The following is a 25,873-nucleotide window of genomic DNA, read 5'->3' as shown; positions in this document are numbered from 1 at the left end:
TGAACTAGATAAAGAATAAAGAGGAAATTATAATTAATACCATGTATGTAGAAACATACTGGAATACTAATTAATAATTATATTATTATAATAAATAATTATAATATAATATAATAAATAATTATTTTAATAAAGAAGACAATATTTAAAATATTTGAAATTTATTACAATGATTAATATATATATTTACATTTTGATGTAATGATTTTTTGTTTGCAATGAAGTAAATAAAAATCAGCCATTTTTGATTCTTAATCTATTAGTAAAGATAAATATCTCTAATAAATGCTTTATAAATGTTCTTCATATTTCAATTATGTTATTTTGTTTATTTCTAAGAGTATTATTTGAAAATTATATATGATATTAGAATTCATCATGTCTGGTTAATGCTTCACCGAAATCAGTTGCTTGAGAACCAACAAAAATATCGTATTTTTTCAATATTTCATCTTTAGTAAGTTTTTGATCTGCATCTGTATCTGCTTCAAATATGAGATGACGAGATTCTGCCTCTGCATGATCAAAGTCAGCTGGAATAATCCAAGTTTTAACCTAAATCAAAATATTTAATTAAATAAAAATTAATTTTATTTTAAGAGATAGATAATATATATTTTATATGCAAAAATATATTTATATATATATATATAATTATATATATTACCTCTTCCAAATCTAAAAAACCATCACCATCTTTATCACGATACATAGAAAATTGCTCTTTTTCATTTTTTACCCACTCTGGTTCTTCTTCGCCTTCTGCACCATCATATACATCACCTAAGTAAAAAAAATAAATATAAGTAAAAAAAATATTAAATTATTTAATAAAAAGATTGATTTTAAATAATCTCCAATAAATATTTTATAAATTAAATACAAAGAAAAATAAAAATACCAATATATTCTGAAAGAGATATTTTTCCATCACCATCTTTATCAATATCTTCCATAGTTTCTAATACTACAATATCCTTTGTATGATCAGCTTCCTCTACATGAAGGAAAGCAGCAAACTCTTCTTTTGTAAGAGCATCATCACCATCTAAATCTGCAGCTGTCCAACGTCTGCGATCTTTTTTAAGCATAGCAGCATATGAAAAAGTATTATCTTTAGATTTTTCATGATTTTCTGCTTCTTGTTCATCCATATCTCCATAAACCATTGCTAAATATTCTGTCCATGGAAGTTTCTCTTTTTCTTCAGGATTATGAGATTTCCATTGATGTTCAATATTGTTCCGTATGTAACGCCGTTGAGAATATAATATCCAATCTTTAAGTTCTTCTCCAGTAACATAGCCATCATTATCTTTATCTATTTTATCAACTATTATTCCTAATCTTCTTGTACTTTCTTCAGGAGTAAGCTGATCAAAAGTTTTTGCTTCTTCACCTAAAAAAACTTCATGATCATAGGCAGGATTATGTTGAGAATTGACATAATGTTCTTCATTGTTTGATTCCTAAAAATAAATTTTATTTAGAAAAAAGTGAAAAAAAGGTGTAAATAAATACATAATTATTTATATATGAATTAAACATTCATTCACAATATATATGTTATTTATTTTAATAAATTTTAGCATAAAAAAAATGGCATAAAATAAAAATAAAAAAAGTATATATTATATGTATAAAATTATTTTAACATTAGGTTATGTATAAAAAATTTGTATATATTATTATCAAAGAAATTATTTTCATTTTTGAATAACTGAAAATGAAAGTCTTTTATTGTAAAGATATCTAAATATTTTGAAACATAAAAACTACAAACAAACCTTATTAATAACTCGCGGCTTGTGATCATTTTCCGGCTTCGGAATTGCCGTTGCCAAGAAAGAAAAACCAATCAGAATTTGGAGAAGCATGAATTCTTGTATAACGCACGTGAGTACGAGAATATGAAAAGAGTATTCAAAATTGGCAAATGAACAAAATTATTGGAATCTTAAATATTAAAAGTACTAATGATAGCTTCTTTTTTAGTTTTAGTTCAGCTTACTCGAACTTCCACATCAGCAAAGCTTAATGTCTTGCTTGACGCTACATCCCCACTTCTCAACTGTATATTCATTTTAGAAACCATTTCTGATGCTGATGCTGAAATGTCTTTGTTCCATATCGCAAGCATCATAAGAGTATTACACTCATAGGATGCTGCTGCCTAGCTTGTGTTGTATCGAATGCTATCAAATTAACCTGCGTATGATTACGCATGACTAGTCTATGTAATTATTGATAAGCATAAAAAGTAAAATTTTGGCCAGAATTGTAATTATTATTTATTAGAATAATTTAAGATAAATATTTAAGATAATTTAATTATTTTAAATATTATATTATTAAGTTAGTTATCAATTACATTGATTATTAAGTTATTAAGTTAATTTTAAAAATTAATTTTTATTTTTTAATTTTGTTATACACAAAAGATTTTATTCAGCAGAATTCTTTAAACAATTAACAAAATAATGTAAAATTTTTATATAATATTATTGATGATCATTTAAACGAATTAAAAAAATATCTTATGAAAATAATATGCATATTTATATTTAGATATATTTATATTTCGCATAAACAATTATATTGATTGTGTAAGTATTTATTATTTTGATAATTGTTTAGATTGAATTTAATCATTTAATTTTTAACATGTGTTTAATTATGTATATCAATTAATCCACCCATTCTGATTATTAAAAGAAAGTGATGTATATCTAATGGATATGAATTCTAAGTCTAATTTTAGATTTAACATCTGTAACATTTGATATTTCAATTATTACTGAGAACTATATTAAAAAATAAAATTTTATTATCTCTAATATACGGAATTAAAATCAAATATATATTATATATTATATATTTATATAAAATTTTATATAATTATAATTTATATTTTAGAAAAATACGACATATTCGTATATCTTAATATAAACAAATTATAAATTTGTATAAACTATGTTTGATTAAAATTAATTTAAATTTTAATTATTATTTTATTATATTGTTTACAACGAATCGTCAATTATAATATTTTTATTTTCGAATTCATTTTTTAATAATATACATTTTTTCCGGATGAATAGGAAATATTAATATATTTTTAGCTCTTTTTTTTAAATCGAGTTATTCCAATCATAATTTCCTGTAATGAATCATTTGCAACGATTCTTTTTATCTAGGACGCGCTTATCCAGTTATCTTATATTTGTCAGCGATAAAGAGAATACTAGCTAAAAGAATCAGGTGTATATTGTCGAGAATACGTTCATAAGTGTTCACGTTTTGGTATTTTATACAGTGATTTTCGCGAAAAAAATCCTTATTAAAACGTATATTTTTGAACGTAAAATTTTTAACAAATTTCCAACTGATAAAATAAATTTTTAAACGATGGTTGCCAAAACTTCTGGGCCTCAATTAGAGCAACGAATTCAGTGTATAAAATTTATTATTTTCTGCTTGAATGCCATTATATGGGTAAGTAAAAAATACTTTAAATTATAATTATGTTTTTGTTATCTAATGTTAAAATTAATATTTAATTATCAAATAAAGATTTATTCATTATCATTTTTAATCCAATTAATCCATTGTTCGACATAACGACATAATTAAATAACGAAAATTAAATAAATTTGAATCTCGTGTAGTAAATATAATATATGTAGTAAATAATAGATCTCTTTTTCAACCACGAATCACACACTGATCGAAAATTAAAGTTTCTTTTAATAATATTTTAAACGATTTTTTAAATAAATATAGATTCAATAAATTCCAATACAATTTTTTGTTTAAATTTGTTACACGTTTTATTATTTGCATTTTTTTATATTTATATTTATATTTATATTTATATATATTTACAATTATTTAGATGATGCCATATCGTGAACACTTGTACGAAATAATTCTATTCCGCGAATGATTTTTAATAATTGATTAATATTATTACTACATTCCTAAACACTCCTGTGTATAAGAATGCAATTTAGTTTAAAATAGTTTATATTATAAGAGTATATCCTCGTTATGTTTACATCAATATGAGTCAGATAATCATATCATAGTGTTTATCAGAGTGACGAATATAAAAGTATAATGGCTTAAGATTAAATATTAGAAATGAAATAAAATAATTCGATAAAATATTACTTCTTTGCTTTGTCCTCATAATTCTCCTTTTATTCTTTTCTTTTTTTTTTTCATTAAATTAAATCGATTATTATTAAATATTTTTAAATTATATTATAAATATTGTCATTGATTAAAATTAAAATATAGAACTTATTTCAATTGTTTGAAATAATTTTTTAAATATCGTTATATATTTCTTAGTTACTTGGGAGTTCAATGTTTGGATTATGCATGTGGTTAAGATTGGATCCAAATTTCCAAGAATGGGTCAGTTTCCTCGAGATATATGAATTTTATATCGGCATTTATATCTTACTTGCGGCTTCGATATTTATCGTGGTTATCACATTCATCGGCTGTGGAGTTGCTCTTATGGAACATATTCTTGGTCTCTACATTGTAAGACATAAAAAAAATAATTTAAATATATCCATCAAAAGCGTTGTATATTTCTTGAAAAATAATTTTATTACGTATTTTAAATTAGAGAAAAATATCTCGTATTCCACATTTTTTTTATGTATGAAAGATATGTTAAAAATTTATCATTTATATTTCAAGTACGCAGGACTGCAATTATTTTCCTATGTCCTCGGCTTGGTAGGAACTGCAATTCTCCTCGATTATTCAACCTACGACAGTAAAATTCAACCTCTTATACGACGATCTATGACAGCTCTCATTAATAATTATCAAGATCCAAAAGCAACGTACATTCTGCAATTAATTCAAGAGAGCGTAAGATATTATATTATATTATTTAATTATAATGCATAGAAAGGAAAACTTCAATTTTCTTTTCATTTATTTCATTATGCCAATGAATATATAATCAAGCGCTTGGAAATTGATGTCTTACTTTTTCTCCTATGTTGAAATAAATCGTATATTTAATTTTTTTATATACACAATAATTTTGCACGTGTACAGAGGTAATCGAATGTTAAAATTAATTTTAATATAGATCGGTTGTTGTGGTGCCGATGGTCCGATGGATTATTTAACTTTGAAAAAACCGCTGCCCACCGAGTGTAGGAATACAGTTACCGGAAATGCTTTCTTTTACGGATGCGTGGAAGAAATTTCATGGTTTTTGGAGGGCAGATCGGGTTGGCTGGCTGGTCTAGCATTGGCTCTATGCATGCTCCACGTAAGGGGACAAATAAATAAGAGTATTAAAAAATAGATTAATGTAATTTTTAATTTGTTGTATTTCATAAATTAAATTTTCCAGATAATAATAACAGCCCTTACTCTAACATTGGTCCGAGCTATTAAAAAGGAAGAACGATATATCACATTTAAACGTTAATTTACATTAATTTAATGGTAATTTTCATGTTCATTGCACATCACATTTCATAACAACGTGTATTAATGATAATGTAATCCATTCACCAAGCGAATGGAAATCTAAGTAAGGAAAAAAAAGAAAAAAAAAAATAGACTGACGAAATATAACAAATTTAAAACACTTTTTCCGAGAAATATCCGGAATGGGTATAATGTACAAGATATTCCATTTGAAATTTTTGCAATTATCTATCAAATTTTTAAATAGTGAATTATTTTGTTTCGACATAATTTGATATAAATAGCTTAATTTTGTTTTTTTTCTTTTTTTTTAATTTTAAATCATATATTTTAAATTTCACTCGAAATATTTTTGAAATAACGAATAGCTACGATAGATAAATAATTGCGTCCAAAATTTCGAACGGATGGAAATTATGTAGAATATTTTTTTTAACGCAATTTATATTTTTATTTTTACAAAATATATAATGTTCCAAAAATGTGAGGACCAGATAACCGAAGATTCCCGAGATAATTTCAACGACTAATATTTTCCTTTGCAAAAATTTTGCACATTGGCCAATCGATTAATTAAGTAATCGATAACATAAGAATATTTGACGCGAACACGAACAAATCCAACGAACAATGTGTCGAGAAGAATTGTCGAATTATTCAAAATAAATAATTACTTTTCTAATAAACGATAAATAATATTTACAATAATTACAATATATAGAAGATATTCATTCGAATAGAAAGGAGAATAGGAAGAGAGAGAGAGAGAGAGAGAGAGAGAGAGAGAGAGAGAGAGAGAGAGAGAGAGAGAGAGAGAGAGAGAGAACGACAAGAAGAAAAATAATTGACAAAGAAGAGAAAAACAAAGTTTTTGCAAAGGAAAATTTTGAAATTACTTCAGGAATTTTCAATTAACCAATGTTCGTACATTTTTATAATATTTAATATAATAAATATTTTATCAACTAGTGTTTCTTAAATGAATATAAAATATAAAAATAGAATTTCATATCGTTTAAAACGACTATTAATTAAATATATTCTAGTTTTTGATAAAGCAAAAAATATATATGTATTGGTATGTATTTACTTTATTTACAAAATTTTTAATATACAATACTAATATCATAGTCGCTATAATTGTTAATTTATATACAATGTTTTCATTATCGGCCAATTAATATATTTCTATATATCAAATAAACGTACAAAATAATTTTTCTAAACTATAATTCGTTTTCGATATTTGCACATTATGTATCGATTAAATTTTATATATCATTATCTAAAACGTTATTAAGTTATTCTTCTAGAAATTACATACAATACTTCTGAACATTGTGTATAAATGTATATAATATGATATATTAATTAATTTATTTCTGACTTGATTACAATTTTTATAAAATGTATTTTTTAAAAGCATCGTATTAATTTGTAACCAATACTTAATTTTCATTTGCAGTATGCAGATTTATATTTAACGAAAAATAAACTTCTTTTTGCCTCAAAATAAAAAAAAAATGAGAAAAATATCGATTCTAAATATCTCCAAATAATCATTTCAATAATATTTATTCTTCACTTATTAAGTCATGCACTTTAATTTATAGATGTATCTGTAGATACAAATATTGAAATATCGCATAATAAAGATCATAAAACGTCGTTTGAACTTGTAATCTTTTTGTTTGATTAAATTGCTCACGTATTATAATGTGGCATGCAACACGATAAACGATCCGATTAATTTAAGAAGAAAAATTGTTATACATACTTTTTTTGAATAATCATAATACGCATATTTAATACATATATAAACACATATAGTTCTGTTCAAACACATATAGTTTTCTTTAAAATTAATCAGTCTTTGTAAACGTATGACACTATTAAGAAATATTTTATTATTCTATCTTTTATTAAAAAAAAAAAAGATCATATTTTTATTACCTTTAAATTTGATTCCAAAACTTGAACTTCGTCTTATCGCAAATGATTTGTTGCATGTCGCATTATAATCCATGAATATAAACGTAAACGAATCTTAAAAAATATATTACAGATCTGTAAAGAGCTGTATTTCGATTAGCACGTGAGAAATCTTTATTCCTCCGAGAATAACTTGTACCTTACGTATTACGTACGTTAAACGCTAGATTTTAAATATCTTAAATAATATTACGCCAAGTAATTATCAAATATCATCTTGGTCACACAAAAATTGAGAAATTGACCGATCGAATAATAATTTCTCCCCTACAATTTCTATACGTATCCGTATAAAGTTGTCGTTAATATCGTCGTTTTATTTATTTATTTTTTTCCCCTCCCCCGATCACCTTCTATCGATGATTTATCCGATCTAAACGTTCTTTTTTTTTCTCCTTCCCCCTCCACAAAAACAAAAACATTCGGAAAATAACATTCCCTATTATTTCTTCATTCGTGTATTTCTCCGCACGTTGAAGCGCGAACCTGCATGAAACTTTATCCCACGAATGGGAAAGGTGGATAGCCGACAGGCGGTGGATAATATCCAGGGAAAGGTGCGACCGTCGGTTGAACAGGCACGGTTGTCGTAACGTAGGTGGTGATTTCGGTGGGGACCACTCTGCTCGAGAATAACGTGGTATAAGCGGTCTTCGCCCCGAAAGTGAGTTTCAACACCTTCGAATCGGAGAGAGTTGCGAGAGTTTGGGTTACGAGCGGAGCGCTGGTCACAGTGAACTGAGGTTGCTGGGGAAACAGTGGCAATTGGTGGGGCAATTGTGGTGGCAATTGGGGCGTTAAAACAGGCGCGATGGTGGACGTCCCGTATTCGTAGGAGGTGCGCGGCACGGTCCCGACCGGCCTCGACAACGTCGAGTATATCGTGTTTCCGTTATTCACCACAGGGATCACGTGGGACTCGTAGAGAGTTTCGAGGACGACGATTGGTCGCGACGTAGTGATCACCTGCGGTTGCTGTTGACCGAAATATTTCAATAGAGCCAATTGATCTGGAGTCAATTGGGATTCTATGGAGGCGCTCTGCGTCTCCATGGGTTTCACTTTCGACGAGGAAATCGATTTGAACGGTTCCAAATCCGCGTCCATTTCGTTGCTAGGAGCGACCACTCTTTTAGGAATATCGTCGTCGTCTCTCTCCTCGTCACCGACATCCAATTCTAAATGAAGCTCGCTACCTGCTTCGTCCAGTTTCGAGTTGAACTCGTTCAACGCTTTGCTCGGGATGAATTGGTAGATGTCCATGGGCGGCAATGTCTTCGTTGCAGTGACAACTCGCGCTATGTTGTACGTTTGAACGAGAGTGATCTTGGTTGTGTTGTTGCCGGAAACGACCGGGAGCAGGTGAGTTTTGAGCAACGTTTGAGTCGTGGAGAATGTTTCGGTCAATGTCTCTAAAGGTGGCGTCGCTTGTCCGGTTTCCAAAGATATCGCTGGAAGAGTTGCCACAGCCGAGTCCAACGGCAACGTCGTTTCGTACGCAGCTCCCGTATTCGCGAGCAAATTTTCGGTCAATGGTTCCGTCGGGGATATAGTTGTGGACGGATCGATCGTTGAAAATGATTTCTTCATCGTCGAGGTAACCGTCACGTAACGGGTATTCCTCAACGTTCCAACCTGCGTGATAATAAAATTGTACGAAAATTTCTTCGTTCAATAAAATAAAACGAAGGTAGGGACACAGATAGGTTTCTCTCTTACCTGGAATGTGTACGGCGATTTAATAGTGGCAATTTCGAAATACACGTTGTTCATATCAGCGGCCGTCGAGATCTCGACGTTGATCGTTTCGATCGGTAAAATTTGTTGCTCGGAATGTTGATCCTGAACGCTCACGCTGGCCACGTCCTCGCTTTCGCTCGGGTCCAACTCGTCGTCGTTCCCCACCTCTTGAATTTTTCTCTGACCGTTAACCGTTTGGCCGCTCGTCACCGTGGTGGACGTTGTCGACGAGGGGAGCGAGGACGCGGCGGTAGTCTTCCCTTCATCCACGCCAGACGGAGCCTCGGTCGTGCTAGTTTCGACGGACATCGAGCTTCGTTGATCCTCCTCGATATCCACTTGCTTTCGAATAGCTATCCTCGGTTTGGGCGTCGTCTTGTAGGACCAACGGCCCTGTGTTCTTGGCAACTTTGGTTTCGGCAAAGGGTTCGAAGCGATTGGCTGCTGGTCATTCTTACTTTTGTTAATCTGCTTCGAGGGCAAACTCGGTTGATTGTTGGGTCGAAAACCTGTGCGGCGGCGAGTGATGGGCGGCTCGGTGGTCGTTGTCGGAGGATTTCGATTTCTGAATTCGAAAATGTTCAATTATCATTTCTCTCGATTCATAATGATCGTCATAACGAGCTTCTATTCATTCCGGTACTAACTTGTAACTTGGCCTTGAAGTCGTGCTGCTACGATTCTTGCTCAGCTTCGATTTTTGCACTTCCCCACTGTTCTCGTAATCATCGTTAATCTTGTTCCGGAATTTTGGCCGCGATGAATTTGGAGTTGAATTTTTTCGAGTGCTTCTTACCGTGGAACCTGATAAACGGAGAAATAATATTTAGATCGTACAATATTTTCTCTAATACTAATAAAAAAACAGTAGAAATAATATCTATAATTCAGAATGTTTATTTTTCTTTTAAAATAAATCTTATATTCCTTTTAAAGAAGAATAAAGAAAGTGGAAGAAAGAAGGGAATGCGATGAAAATTTTATCAAAATTCTATGGTTTACCAGCCGGAGCGCTAAACAAAACTTCGAGAGGTAAGGATGATTCTTCTTGTTGATGGGTTGGTGTGGGCTCCAGTTGCGGTTTCAGCTTTCCCTGTTGGGGCCCGATAGTCTTCAGGATACGTTGCGTGCTCGAGGGACGGATTTTGCCTTCTGGAACGGGCGGCGTGCCAGAAAGTATTCTCGACGAGCTCTGAAGAACCTGGGCGTATTTCCCATTTATGTAAGTGCCGATCACGCTTGTTTCGTGAACAGTAGTCAGTCCGTCTTTAACGATAGTTCCACCGAGCTTCGTGACCAGCCCAGTTGGATTCTCCTTCTCCCGACGACCAGTCGGCCTCGGTTTCCCGTGAGCTTTTGATGATGGCCTCAAATTGATCAACTGAAAGATTAAAAAAAATTGACATGATTTTTTTTCAAGAATTAATCTAATATTCCCGATTGTTATATTAATTAAAATACTTTCATTAAAATGACTCGATATTCGTTAAAATATAAAATAAGAAATTTTGGACATGAATTATTAATGTTATAATTTTTACTTTGAATTAATCTAAATTTTTTATTGATTATTCAAATGATTCGATATTCGTTAAAATATAAAATAAGAAATTTTGGACATGAATTATTAATGTTATGATTTTGATTTTGAATTAATCTAAATTTTTTATTGATTATTCAAATGATTCGATATTCGTTAAAATATAAAATAAGAAATTTTGGAAATGGATTATTAATGTTATAAGTAAATGTGTTAAATAATTTCAAGTTAGAGAGACGATGTTGATTGAATATCTTACTATAGGAATCGACATTTTTCTTCTATGACGCATTAGATAGGTAGATTTTTATCGAATGAACTTTAATTATAAATCGATGAGCTTCAATCGTTTATCAGATGCGATCTGACGATGAGACACAACTTTCGCGTTGTTCATGACCGATTATTGCACGTTAATAAATTCAACATATGAGCAAATACACATATCAATGAATATTCCCTTCGATCAAGGGAAAATTATCTTATCATCTTATTATCTCGCGTATTTGTAAATACATAATATTATAAGAAATATAATTTATTACCGCGCAAAACATCGATAAATTATTTAATCTTTCTTAATTTTAATAATGAAAATATTAAAACCTATTAATTTAACAGCTGGAAAGAACTAGATTTTCTGGTTCGGTTGACTTATCTCGTATCTACATTTATATACAATTCGTGTCAATGTTAATAACATGCAAGAACTCGATAAAATTATATTATTGCTCAATGGCCTGGAAATCACGGAACACTTTTCCATAATTTTCTTGCTCGTACGAGCTATTATATTATTCGAAAATACCATAATTAAAAAAACAAAGACGAATTCGCTTTGATTCTTAAAGCTCTCAAATATAATAATAATAATAACTCGAGAGACTTCTGAAAATTTCTTTTTTCGAATTTATCTACCTTGTACGTCTCGTCGACTATTTCCGTAGGTTGCTTCGAGAGGAAATCGTATTCGGGTTCTGCAAGATTGTTCTTAATCACAGGCGCCTCATCCTTCGACTTTACCTGCACTTGCGAGGACACCACAGGACTCTTCGTCATCGCTTGAGTTTGAGTCTTCGGCTCCTGCATACATACACACGAATGTATACGAAAAAATAATTCGTAATCTTGATCTCGATAATTTTCAATATTCAAAAATAAATTAAATTAATCTCACTTGATCTTTTACACTTCTCGACCCATTATCCTCGGAGGAATTAATCACGTTCTGTTCGATCACTGAATTCACAACAACCTTCGTTCCTTTAACTTGCTTTTTCGTTTCTTCCTCGGTATTAGTCTTGTACGTCTTGCTTGGTTGAATAGCGGGGGCCACTTTTTCCTTCGTTTCGCTCGGCTTCGTTTGGATAATCGATACGGTGCTTTTCTTTTCCTTTTCACCGGCTGGAACGCGGTAACCAAATAATAAAATCGTTCAATCATATATCGAATCGGAATTATTTGCCGAATTTTCCAACGATCTTACAAAAAAAAAAAATCCAATTTTATCAATTTTAGCAATTCTTCTCGAAAAGGTGATAAGATTGGAAATTGATTGGATTAAAAAGTCTCTCCCCCCCCTTGTTTGGGAGTAAAGAGACTTGCGGAAGAAAAATCGTGGAATTATATACCTGATGGCGCGCTTTGCGGGCTGAACACCATCACGGTATTCCCAATAGTGGTAGTAAAATCCAAGAATCCGTAGACGGTTTGTGTAATAAAGTCATCGTTCGCGACTGCCGGTTTGACCACTACTGCAGTCTCGACCGATTGACTCTTGTAAACTTGGGTCGCGCATTCTGTAACTGTGAGGAAAGTGAAATCAAAAAAAAAAAAAGAAAGAAAAAAGAAAAATCCTTATCTCATTATCTCGTAAACAATTCGATCGTGCGAGGAATCATTGTAAAATGTAATTACATTTACGTAATATATTGCGTTATGAAATACGCGTATGGTAATTTAACGCGTGTGGTAATTTTATTATTAACACGAAAAAAAAAAAAGGAAGAAGAAAAGAAAAACGAAGATATTCCTCTTCTTTTTTTTTTCTTTCAATCGATCTCGAATTCGAGAAGAACGAGAAGTGTTACTTTGTTGCCTGCCTTCGAAATTCGAAATCTACATTTGAATCGTAATATGTAATGGTGTAACGAAACGCTTACAAATCGAATCGTCCTTTGGGATTGCAGAAGAGGAATAATACGTGCGTCCACGTATATACACTCGATACGTGGCAAGTGTGGGAACGAATGGCCATTTGGCAATAAAGAAACGCCTTAGAGTTTTACGTTAGCTACGAAATCGATAGTTGGGTCGAGGTATTGAAAAAAAATTTCGCGTACACTTTTTAACTTTGTAATATTTTTAATATTAAACTTAAAATACGCGTTATACGCGTTATCCTTGCTGCTGAGTATTTACAATTAAACGTTTTATTAATGTTAAAAATGTCAGAAATAGATAGATTATGATAAATACTCACCATATATTAGAGATATTGCGATAATAATGTACCTCGGCGGCATCATATTCAATTTGATTTCATTCTCCGTCAAAGCATGAATTTTCAATCTGAAATGAAATCGAGAAACATAAAAATGAAATACGTGGAATTGAAATGAAGTAAAATTTCCTTCTTCATTTTTTTTTCCTCTCTTCTTTTCTTTTCTCTTCTTTTTTAATAAAAATTGATAAATAGATAAATCAAGTAAAAGCCGTAAAAAGTTTCTTTAATCCTATTTCTTTTTCCTATTCCTATTTAAAAAATGCAAATTAAATTCTAAATTTCATAAATATTATTCGCGTTTAAAGTTGAAATTCGCGATTGAAATTCATTTTTCAGTAGGCAAAAAATTAAGCATACGATATAATAGAAATATACTTTCACATAATGCAAGTGTGGTAATGGAAGATTCGAAGAAGATAATCATGGTGAATGCATAAATAAATGGTTTTGTTGGGTGCAGTTTTCAAAGCGTTATATACGTTTCATAGCCCTCGACATTAGCATAATGAATTTTGTGCAATAATTGTCTTAAATACAAATATCCTACGCGTAACGTGTCACACAAAATTGTCATTCATGAGAAGAATATTATTATATTCTATGGATAGAATTGTAAATAATCGTAGAAAGAGCTTACATCATCCGTGTAAAGTCTAAAAATAAAAATTGAAATATTTACCGTAGAATTATCTTGTCAGGAATATTCTAAATATTAAAATTTTTTTAATCATTCGGCAAAAATAATTTTGTATTTTTGAATTTTTTCATACTTTATATCTAAAAAAGAAAGAAAGAAACAGTACCTGTCTTATATAAATTCCTAATTATGAAAAGATAAATCATCGTTTTAAAAATCGAAAAAAATTTCTTTGCAAAATTTTATATAATTTTATTTCTTAAAATATATGCAAACAGATGCAAATATTATTTATATTCTTTCGAATGTATCGAATCGTGTCATTAAATATTCATAACAACGGATCAATACAAATTAATAATCTTGAAGTTTATCTTACATCCTTGCAAAAAAAAAAAAAAAAAGAAGAAGAAAACTATGCACACGTTTGCTTCACGGCAATTTTTATAAAAGTTAAATAAATGTGATTAAATAGAGATGTTTATTTTAAATGTATCATTGCAACGCGTGCAACGCATCCTCGCTATGTATGAATGGCGTCCTGAATGATGTGCCATCTCACCGCGCAGGCGTATAGAACCCATGTACCGTTGAGAAGGCGAACGAAATTGTTGCATAAGAGCGTTGGTAATCGGTTAGCGTGTAACAATAGTAAAAGGCAATACCGTTGCAGCTTAGATGTTTAACGGGCATGACTGGAATTCGTAATTCTAGATCGATTCGATTAGGTTAAATGCAACAATCAATTTTTCCTTCCTTAAAGATAAAGATTCCATTTATTAAAAATTGTTCTCGATCGATTGTAATAACCTATTTAAATTCGTCACCTCGAGACTTCGACTCGACCAATTTCGTCAATCAATCAACTATCTTTCAGTGATATTTTGGATGGGTATTGTAGAAGCGCGAAGAATGGAAATGATCAAGGTATATTTTTAAAAGCTAATCTATTGTGACTCGTTCATTCATACGTGAAGCGTGAAACATCGAGTGTAATTGAGGTTTCAAGGTAAATTTTTATAAAGAAAAATTTAGTGTAAATAGATAAAACGAAACCACTATTAGAAGAAGTATCGCGAGTTCATAACCCGTTCCTTTCACTTGTATTCTCCCAAGATATTGCGGCAAGGTGTTCGTATATAATCTAAACACTCGTGGTAAAAAGCGCGAGCAATCCTTGATTCGTGCGTTAGTATGAACGTGGAACGCTCCAATAAGAGGAAAGTTGAAGTAATTATCGACGAATCGCGATTCGTTGTAACCCTTTCTCATTCACTTCGATCTCTTTCGTCAAACGCATCATTTCGGCGAACGAAGAACTCGAATTTGATTAATTTTTTTTTTTTTTAAATAAAAATTCTAAATCTCTTTGTTTCATATTACTTAGATACGTGAAGTTTCTGCGAGATACCAAAATTTATATTTGTGACACTTCAAGGACTATCGAGTTCCAAGTTTCCATGACGTCTGCGAGCCAAGGAGTGGTCTCACAAATGCATAGCAAACTCGAGTAGAATACAAAGAGATATAAAGTTGGAACATGTTTACATTTATGTTAATTGTAATAAACAGAAAATTTGCTATTCGAAAATTCCATTCGAAAAATATTCGAAAAATCCAATTCGATCAAGTTCCATTTCGATCAATAAGCATAAATTACAAAGATTATCATGATCACGAAAAAGAAGAAACGTGTCCATATTATATGCAGATTTCAAGTTAATTTGAAAAATATAAATTTACACCATTTAAATTAAATATTTAAATTACAATATTTTGAATTAGAGTTAATTCTTTCTTTGACACGTGATTCTATAAATTATGATAAAATTATGAATAATAGTTAATTAGCAGAAATTCCTCTGACGTAATCGAATGTATTACAAAACTAATAAAATAAATATTCAAACAACGAGAGTTGAATTAATAATGTATTAATACCTAATTAAATCATACTTTTTGCTCGTTCCTTTTTCAAGTTAAAACGATCATTTTTCATTCATCAATATCTTGTTTTCTTCTTTTTTAATACTGACTAATTTTAAAACGACGGATCACTTTTTTTTTATATGCGAAGAAGCGGTGGCCAAGCCATCACTTAAAAATTCAGACGGACACCATTACTCTATCGCTGTTCCCTCCTCCCTTCCCCCTTCCCCGTGTCTCGAATTCCAAATAAAGAATCCATCCTTAAAGTTAACGGTCTTTCCACGTCCTTCAAAAGATCCACCTCGAGGAAAACTATTCGTATAATTCGCAAACCTCGTCTAATTTATGATACCATCGGATGGTAATTACGGATAACAACAGACGCATAATCGGGATACCAACAGTGACAGATCACGAGGTAAGAATGTGTCATGTACAACGATGATTAAAAAATATCGACATAGAGTTGTAAAAACTTATCTAATGATTCTAAAAATCATTTCGAAAAAATCTGTGAGGTTCACGTTTCCATCGCATTTCCTCGCGTTTCCCGAGTCAGCGAGCCGGCGTGTGCGTTTCGCAAAAAGAAAAAGTGAGCGGGCACACTCGGCTATCTCGAGGCATTCACATATCTCCCCTCGGGCGATTCGATTTATGTCGTTCGATCACGTGAAACTTTCCGCATGAGTTGAACGAGATACTACCTAGTATAGTATAGGGAACGAACTTCATCCGTTATCCGTCTCATTGCCCCACTTTTTCACCTTTTCACCATTCTTTTTTTTTTTTTCCTATTCTCGAGATCGATTTCACGAAAATTTTGCAGCTATGTTAAATAGAGCTCGGAGTTGTGCACAATTCAGTCGCAAGGTGTCGTTTACTTCTGCGCTTGGAAAGTGTCACAGCAAAGAATCGGAACGAAATGCGATCTATATATATTTAGCGTTCGATTCTCCTTTCTTAATATATTTTTAATAATAATAATAATAGTAATAATAATAATAAAATTATTAATGAATTGGCTTGAAGAACGACAGATTAGAGAATTTCGTCTTCCGATTCAAAAAAGCTAATTTGTATTCCGAAGTAAAGATGACACGTAATTTTTAAATCACGGATTAACACGAAGAAGTTATTTCTCGTCGCCTTTTTTGGCAATAGCTTATCAGTTTGGTAAGTTTCTGGTTAATTCTATATTATTATACGCGTATGATAATAATAGGAATAATATGGTAATTAAAGACAGGAAGCGTTGATCGAGGTGAACACGTAAGAGCCTAATACACGCGATAAATTATCACTATTTCTAAGTAATCCAATCAAACGTGGAGTGCGTAATATAACGCGAAATATAAATTTCTTGCTCCCCGTCATTCGGTCGTTGTCGCGTTGTCTTTCAAGGCCGCCCGGCAGAACACGTATACCGACTCACCCACTCGTGAAACATCTGAATTACCTACACAATTTTTCGGTATTTGACTCGAATAATAACAGACGGAAACGAGGTAACAATATTTAAACACGCGAAAGACTGTGATTATCGTTCTCTTAATATGGTTTACAGATATTAAAAAAATAAATAAATAAATAAAAATCGTTAAAAAGGATATGAAATAATAAATTAGAACGAAATCTCATTTGCCGGATTTTTAAAATTGGAAACAACTTGTAAAAAATAATGTATCTTACACGTGAAATTACATGCATATCACCCATATAATTACACGCAGGGTACTGTCATTTCCTTGAATGCGTTAAAACCGGTCATCAATGGAGAACGGGATTTCTGGCCAAGATCCAAGATCATGGTCATCGACTGCTGACCATTGACTGCTTCCATTACCACCACCTCTTCTTCTCCGTATTATTTTCAAGATCAAATTTCACAATAAAAAAAAAAAAACGTTTATTTACACGATTTCGTTTACACGCTTGATCGAAACGAAACGAGACGATACGTAGATACGATTTTTCGTGTAATTTATCCTCAAAAGGCGAGTCCCACTTTTGCTTTCCCGGTTGAAAACAATGGAACGAGATCCCTCGTAAAGACGAAAAAGCTTGGAACGAATTCATGGCGTATAAATAACACGTTGTCCGAATGATTTTGAATAAGTCGAAGGGAAAGTATTCTCAATCTTTTACAATAGGAATATTGAAAAAGGTTGTAATTAAAATTTTATTTGAAACGAGCGTATGCATAAACCATAATTACACGGGCTACACGCCGTGATCAATGAAACAGCGGCGACAGACAGGCCAGCCAGTTTAAAACCCGCGAATCCATAGAGCTTGGATAATATTTATTATTGTATAGAGACGGTTTGAAACTGTGATTGTGAGAATCCTTAGGAAAGTACTTTCCCATGCATGGGCACACTTCCATCGTCGAGAGAAAAGGTTAAACTTATGAGATGGCAGAAGCTGTGCGTTACTACGAAGTAGTAAATTGCTATTGGCTCATCAAACGCACCCTTGTGCAAAATAATGAATAGAAATATCAAGAAATATGTAAATGGCGAATAATAAAATCGAGTTAATGCAGCCTTTGTCCAAGCATCCGTTCGCTTTTTAAGGATCCTTATGGACTCCATCACGTGTATCATGATCGAGGATAAAATTATCATATTAATCTTTCTTGTTTCAAAAAAAGATTACGATTGACTTGTTTCAAAACTTACTAAAATATTCATTCCCTGAGATGAAAGAGATGTTCAATCATATTTTCACGAGTGAACTCAAGTTTCAAGTTCAAGGGAAGAAATTTTGAAAATTACAAAAATTTTGTCTTCTCTCGACAAGGTCAAGAATGATGGCTGGCACAGAGAGAGGTTTTCTAGGTTTTATTGTGAACATTTTTATTCCCAAACCGAGGTCGCATATTTTTGCATGAACAACTGGTATTCGCGCGAGGACTTCTGGTTCCAAGATCAGGAACAGCAACTGCAGTTAACGGCAGTTAACACAAAATATCACTATAGAAAATTCGAATTCTAAATCTAAATTTAATAATTATTCGTCCCTGTTCAATATTTCTAAATGATATATACTTTTAAATTGAACAATTTTGAAGAAACAATTTTGAGGAAAGACCAAAGAAAAATTGATTTTCGTATATTTCTATACATATATCTGAAGGTAATCGAGATCATTTAAGCATAAACGATAATTGAATCAAAAAAAAAAAATGCACAAGGAACTTTATCTCTCTTAATATTTTTCTCTTTATGATATATATATATATGTACATATATCGTAATTCAATAAGAGGGAACTTTGATGATTGTAAGAAGTAAGAACGATTCTCACATTAAGAACTCGCTATATTATCTTGCGAACGATCGTTTTTTGAAAGCAATTCCCAGCAGGTGTGATTGTTGCGAGAACAATCCTCGAAAGAATCTTCCAATTGTCGAGAGCCAGTTCACATCTAACGATTAGATAACTCATTCTGACTCCACGCATCTTAATATTCACCATCTTCCTCGAAACAATGTTACAACCATAAATTAACGACACTTGTTCACCGACTCATTGCAAAAAAAAAAACACTCTCTTTCAACAAGCTGTTTCTCGATGAGCTCGCTGAAAATTAATGTTGATTTTAATTAATTCTAAATCGATAAGAAAGTTGATTTTCCAGGATATTATCTATCTCACTATCTAATTCTTTTTTACAGTGGCTCACCAAAGTATTTAAATATGTTATCTCGCTCGGTGAAATTTACGTAATAGGTAATTTCGAAAATTCTGATTTCAATGAAAGTTTGTTACATATATATAAATGAAAATTTAAGCGGGTGAAATCAATTCTCAATGTTTTTTTCATTTTTTGAATTTTAAATTTTAAATTTTGTAATTTGCTTCGCAATAGAATGCTCAATTCTGTAATTTAAAATTTTGCTCCATTTCCTGCATTTTTCATTATTTCTTTAATGATAGTTTTGATTAAAATTTCACTAACCTATTTCAAATTTTATACTATATCATAAAATTAAACTATTAAATCTAATTTAATTCTACTTGCGTGATTTAATGCAGACAAATATATGAAAAAACTTAACAAAAGTACTGAAAAATGTATCTAAGAAAAAACTATATTTATGCCGAGAAGAACGTAATACAGAGAGGTGTCGAAAGAGAATCATAATTCCTCGCGTTCTTGAACTTTTTAACAACTGTCTGATTCACCATGATACGAGGCAAACTTTCAGAGAAAGGAAATCGAAATGTTTTGAAACGTTGTCCAATGTTGGCCTGGTATCGTTGCCACATCGAGTCTAGTTTTAGTGCTTTTGGACCGGTAACACGGCTAATGTGTACACTTTGCCTCGTTTTTCTTCCCTTTATGGGAGCCTAGGCGATCGTTATTTTAATTACTTCCCGCTCGAACGTACAGTTTTGGAAATGGTTGAATTCTTTTTCTCCAGTTTCTAGCAAACAACGGGTGAATCTCGATAACCGAACTGAAGTTCGATTTCACTTTTTCGATTATCAATAAAATTCGTTTTTCATATTATTTCTTTGTTTATTAATCACAAATAACGTTGCAAATCACAATAATGGAATGCGATATTGATTTATAAAACACAAGGATACAATCACGAAAAATATGTACAAAGGACTTTTAAAAAAATGTATGAGAACTGTGCTATCGAATAGCTTAATCTGATCTATTACTTCCGCTTTTCTTCCTCAGTCTTGTAGAAAGAGAAAGTAACGATCCTTTCACTCTTTAAATCAATAAATATATAAGAATTTAATAATATTCATATATATATATATATATATATATACTTATTTCACATTTCAAATTTAATTAGCTATTTTCAATCTTTCAATTGACACGGATAAATCGTTTTCTTACTTCACATTGTTTCAAAGTTAAAACGTTCCGTTTTCTTTCCGCGACATATCCTTCTCTGTAATATTACACACATATATATTATATTGTACATAATATTGCACATGCCTCTATGCTATATCGTCCAATACCTCGTATCCTCCTCTATAAACACGAGACACTTTGCAATATAAAATCAGATGTTATCCTGTTATCATAATCCTGTTATCTCGAGTACTTTGACTTGAATAAAAGAAAATTCTGTTACATAAATCGCGATTTCACGTGAGACAAGAGAGAGAGAGAGAGAGAGAAAGAGAGCAACATTCCGAAAGAGAACAGTGAAGGTTTTGCACGCAAAGTGTTTTGCGCACAGTCCTTGTAAAATCTAAATGGATCGTGGTCACGAGTAAAACGTCAAACGATGCACGTGTCTGTACACAAATATCCGCGTGGTGATAGAGTGCACGTGACAATCGTGGTTAGAAAGCACACGATCCTGGTGGAATGTCAATTTACCGACCAACCGTTAATACCTTCGAATGGAAACCCGCGGAGACAAGTGGCTGAAGAGAAAGAAAAATTATTTTCTCCTTGTCATAACTAACCTAACTCGTGTCAACTCGGTTTCTCGACCGACTTTGCGTCGGTCGGAGAATTCATCGATAAAGTCAGTACGAGTAAGAAAGTCGTATTGACAATGTTATTCTTTCCTCTAACAAAATTTAAAAGTTGATCGTTCGTCACAAAATTTTTAAACGAATTTTTAAAATTATTTTCAAGGATAAATAAGACATTGGCATTGGTGCAAATAGTTTTTCAAGAGTTCATAAAGGGAAGTAATATTCGGCTAATAAAGTAAGTTTTACAAGTGATTTTTAAATCATGAGAAGGAGTTTAATAAAATTATTTTTGTCTACAATATGACATAGTCGAAGAAACTCGCAAAAAGAAAAAAATAGAATTTGTCTGTTCATTCGTCGGTATCCATATTTATATATAAGAAATGTTAATTGGCAAAAAACATATTTCTATAATGCTAATTTCGACTCTAAATCCAAGTCCCTGAGTTTCATTTCGTAATGTGGAATCGTAGAATAGTGTAACGTAACGCAATGTAAACGATGCCCCAATTATAATAAGGAACGTAAGCACGTGCTAGCTATACACACGTTCGCGCAAATTGTGATGTACTTTCACTTAGATTTCGTTGAACACGCTTGGTAGATATACAGAAAGATAAGCAAACCGTGGTTACACCTTCCTGAAAACTCTGTGAGTTAATTGGCAAAATTAGTTAAAAAATTTGGTCGCTTCTTAGAGTTATTTTTTCGAATCGAATACAAAATAAAACAATAAAAATTAATGAGAAATGCATAATATGTAAAAATATGTCAAATATAATGTCCAATGTAAAATATTTATCAGATAATATTGATAGATTAAAATAAGTCTTTGCTCGAGTCTTCCATTTTATTGTTTACATTTTATTTTTGTAATAAAATAAAAGATTGCATGAATATCCGGTATTATTTGGATATTATCATCAATTTCGATCGTTTAAAAATAAAATATTTCATATGTCGTAAATGCAATGAGAATAAAAAAAAAATATGTATAAAAAGAAAGATTTAAAGGAGTTCATAAATTAACAGGATACCTTTTCTTTTTAAGTATCGAGATAAACTTTGACAAAGTCGTTTTTTTTGCTAGAATCATAAAAGAATACGGAAAAAAGGTGTGTCACGCAATGTGAAAAAAAATAATGAAAAAGTTTTAAAATATATAGGATTATTTGAATATTCATTATATACTATAATCAAAATATTAATATGATATTTTACAATGTAATATTTTTCAAATAATATTTTTTTTTATTATTACTATTATATTATATTTTTATTATTAATGAAAATAGGTTGCAAATTCCAAACTGTAAATTATTCTTATAAAAATTATATAGTTAATTATATAGTTTTAAATAATTTAATGCCATTGTTTTAGAAGATGAAAAACTGCATCCATTCGTACAAAAAGTATATAAGTTCGATTTTAAAAAACGATATATATATATACACGTAACTGTCATAAAAAAATTGAACTAAAGAAAAATTAGAACTTAAAAAAATATTAGAAAATAGTACAGAAATAATAATTAAATTAAATATATTTTCATATCCTAAATTTCTTTCCAGAACACGGCATCATATCAATATGGTATAATTAACGAACAAGGGCAATGCTAGAAAAATATCAATGATATAATCTCTAATTTATATTCATAAATGCATTCATCGATGATTCATAGGTTAAAAAAAAAAAACAATTATATATTTATATTGCGAAGATGAAACGTGGGAAATTTAATTTCTTTTTATTTTAATACTTTTTTTTACGATCCTTCTAATTTTCATATCAATTTAAAAAATATATATATATATATGTAAAAAAATATATGTAATGGGAATGTAAAGATAAAAAAAGATTGCTCGAAAAGAAATTTCTATAATACATTTTTCATAATCGAGCAATTAGTTATTAAACGATATTATATCATGGCCGTTACATAAAACTATTCAATCATTGATCATATACTTTTCTATCCATAAATAATCTGTAATTATATTTCATTTTTATTACGATATTATTATGAAAATTATCGCGATGAAATATTGGAAGATAGACTTGTAAATTTAGTTTAACACAATCATTATATGTGTATCATATGTCAAATAAATTATTAAATGTGTTATAGAATACATTTATAAATTATTACCTTTTAAATAGGAAAAATTTATTTTTATCGTTTTCTTTAAAAAATTTTTAATGTTTTTGTAGAATAATTGTACTTTCAATTAAAAAAATTTTAAAAATACATTTAAACATTCCAAAAAATATGTTATAATTTAGTATTAAAAAGAAGATCTTGTATTACAGCAGGATGATCTCTTTTCCTATCGATATGTATCTAAATATTTACAAATAGATTAAAAAATATTTGAGCACATATTTATTTCAAAGATGTTTAAAACTATTAATACATGGAAAAATATTATATTATCTTTTTTAAAAATGTTTCGAGTTTAAATACTATAATAAAAAATATATACGCTTTCACTTAATACGAATTAACAGTAAAAAGTTAATCTAAATAAAATTTAATGTGAATTTCATTAAACTTTTTATAAATTTTTATAAGTTATATTTTATATTTGAAAAAAATAATATAATTCGATGAATATTTTTTGCTAATAACAACAACAGCACTTTCTCTAGTATGTAACAAATATCAAAGTGATATATTTCAAGAAGAAAATAATCGTAAATTGCCGTTCCATTAACGCTTTTGTTCACAAAAAAATTTACGAATTAATTTACTAAATTATTTTGAAATATTATACAGTATTGTCCATTAATTCTTATTCTTAATAGATTCACAATAAATATCATTACTATTCAATTAAAAATAACATTATACTTTTCAAAAATATATTTTTACAAATTTTATATAAAGACATTTTATATAAAAAATCTACCAAATATTTTAAATAATTAAAAATATTTAAACATATCTAAAGTATAATCTATAAATAATCTATCATCATATTTTATCAATGATAAAGTTTAATTACTTTAAAGTTAAATTTTTACAATTAAAATCCAAAACAATACTCTTTCATAACATCTTCCCTGGAAAAGATTTAGAAATGTAATTCGAAAAGATGATTAAATTTCTAATGCGAAATCAAGTATAAATTTCTCGAATCTGAATTAAAATCTCAACGATTTCTTCAACGAATCAGGAAACGATTTTGAAAAAATCGATTATATAAAAGTATCAAAGCAAATGATTATAAGACTTCGTAACGAGGGTTGCCGAGAGACTGACTACTGTCTGGAATAGCGGGGAGTAAAATGGATTGAAGCGCAAGAAGAGGGTTGTTTACTCACCAATGGCGCGTCGTGATGTTGACGTTGATTAGAGATGTTCAGTGTGAGAGAACTCGTTGGCGTTGCGATGCACACCGCTCAACATTCCTTTCAGCTTGCCTTGGAGTAACTGGACAGCAAAGCGGTTTCCCTCTCTCGAATCACATCGACTTCTTTACATTCTACTCCAGCCTCGATCATGGCTTTCACTTCATCCGCCGAGGAAATGGTGAACCATGGATCGCGCGATCATGTTCGTACGCGACATTATTGGTCCAGCATCGATAAGACCTGTATCATCTTCGGTGAATCTGGATAGAAGAACATGATCTGAGTAACGCTCTTATGGAGACATTTCGTTGATAAACAAAAGCGTAATGGATGAAGCAATAATTTTTTTAGAAAGTTTTTTTCGCGATTCTATAATGATCAATTTGACCAGAAATCAAATTACTTCAATAAAAATTTGACATTTTTATTTTTCCTTTTTTTAGTATTATATTAATAAATTGAAATTAATAAATTGAATATCTCTGCATCACGTGTCAAAATATTTATATATATATACATAATACAAATATATATACATTATTATTATATATCGTATATTTTATATACATTTTTTTTTCATATATATCCTATTATATTTTACATATATTTTTGTATTTTTATATTTTTATCGCACATATATTTTTTATATCATTATATTTTTTATTTTTTTCTTTTTTCTTCAAAGAAATTCTCTTTTCCTGCTTTCCTTGATATTTTTGTAAGTTCCCTACATTATATATTTACAATATTTTTCAAATAAATATTTGTATCATAAAAATGTGATTATAGAATATATGTTAAAAGAAAATAGAAAAATTTAGTGATGCCATCTCGCGGATGAATGCTAGAAGAATGCTACTTGGTATAAGGAGGTATTCGTAACATCATAGAAAAAAGTAACAGAAGAGTATGAGAAAGATAAAAAGAATGTGCTATGTTATATTATATTTTTGATTATATAGTTCCTAATACTTCCCATCACGCTATATTGTTATATTGCTAGAAATTAATTAATAAATAATTTTCTACTAAAAATGTTTGGAAAAATATTTATATTTTAAAATTAAGATCTCAAAAAAGTTTCGTATTAATTTTAACAATTAATATATTATTAATAAATAATAAATAATTAATTAAAAAAAATTTCAAATTAATATTAATATAAACTTGTTTGATTTCAGTTTTAAAATGCTTTAAAATATAAAAATTTTTAGTAAAAAATTAATTATTAACTAA

The 25,873-nt window shown here is 30.2% G+C and overlaps 3 protein-coding genes and 2 long non-coding RNA genes across 7 annotated transcripts; 3 read left to right on the top strand and 2 right to left on the bottom strand.

Annotated features, from left to right (window-relative positions):
* Positions 1-144: 144 nt before the first annotated feature.
* Positions 145-3,939, bottom strand: LOC107997893 (calumenin). Its single transcript, XM_017056826.3, has 5 exons — positions 3,886-3,939; positions 1,788-2,233; positions 902-1,469; positions 668-783; positions 145-555 (listed from the first exon to the last, which is right to left on the bottom strand). The coding sequence occupies exons 2-5, from the start codon at positions 1,875-1,877 to the stop codon at positions 367-369; spliced, it is 963 nt and encodes a 320-aa protein (XP_016912315.1). The 5' UTR covers positions 1,878-2,233; positions 3,886-3,939; the 3' UTR covers positions 145-366.
* On the top strand, positions 3,353-6,310 carry LOC107997894 (tetraspanin-2A). Its single transcript, XM_017056827.3, has 5 exons — positions 3,353-3,495; positions 4,357-4,554; positions 4,717-4,893; positions 5,120-5,305; positions 5,390-6,310. Exons 1-5 carry the CDS (start codon positions 3,409-3,411, stop codon positions 5,465-5,467), a joined length of 726 nt encoding a protein of 241 aa, XP_016912316.1. The 5' UTR covers positions 3,353-3,408; the 3' UTR covers positions 5,468-6,310.
* Positions 6,226-24,891, bottom strand: LOC107997911 (mucin-2). 3 transcript variants are annotated; one of them, XM_017056854.3, is made up of 9 exons: positions 24,608-24,891; positions 13,224-13,312; positions 12,373-12,546; positions 11,919-12,145; positions 11,660-11,824; positions 10,204-10,582; positions 9,849-10,005; positions 9,181-9,766; positions 6,226-9,096 (listed from the first exon to the last, which is right to left on the bottom strand). In XM_017056854.3, the coding sequence occupies exons 2-9, from the start codon at positions 13,267-13,269 to the stop codon at positions 7,960-7,962; spliced, it is 2,871 nt and encodes a 956-aa protein (XP_016912343.2). In that variant the 5' UTR covers positions 13,270-13,312; positions 24,608-24,891; the 3' UTR covers positions 6,226-7,959. The 3 variants fall into 3 exon arrangements, with proteins under 3 accessions (XP_016912343.2, XP_061931314.1, XP_061931315.1); XM_062075330.1 differs by lacking the exon at positions 24,608-24,891 and adding an exon at positions 16,518-16,576; XM_062075331.1 differs by lacking the exon at positions 24,608-24,891 and adding an exon at positions 16,338-16,360.
* LOC133666121 (uncharacterized) lies at positions 14,495-15,796 on the top strand. Its single transcript, XR_009829793.1, has 2 exons — positions 14,495-14,811; positions 15,272-15,796. It is a non-coding gene; the product is annotated as an uncharacterized LOC133666121 (long non-coding RNA).
* On the top strand, positions 20,275-23,413 carry LOC133666122 (uncharacterized). The gene is made up of 2 exons (XR_009829794.1): positions 20,275-21,514; positions 22,852-23,413. It is a non-coding gene; the product is annotated as an uncharacterized LOC133666122 (long non-coding RNA).
* Positions 24,892-25,873: the final 982 nt, after the last annotated feature.

The sequence above is a fragment of the Apis cerana genome, linkage group LG5, assembly GCF_029169275.1.
Source record: "Apis cerana isolate GH-2021 linkage group LG5, AcerK_1.0, whole genome shotgun sequence".
In the NCBI taxonomy this organism is placed as follows: Eukaryota; Metazoa; Arthropoda; class Insecta; order Hymenoptera; family Apidae; genus Apis; species Apis cerana.
The sequence above is the reverse complement of the archived record's forward strand: the minus strand, read 5'-3'. Positions and strand labels throughout refer to the sequence as shown.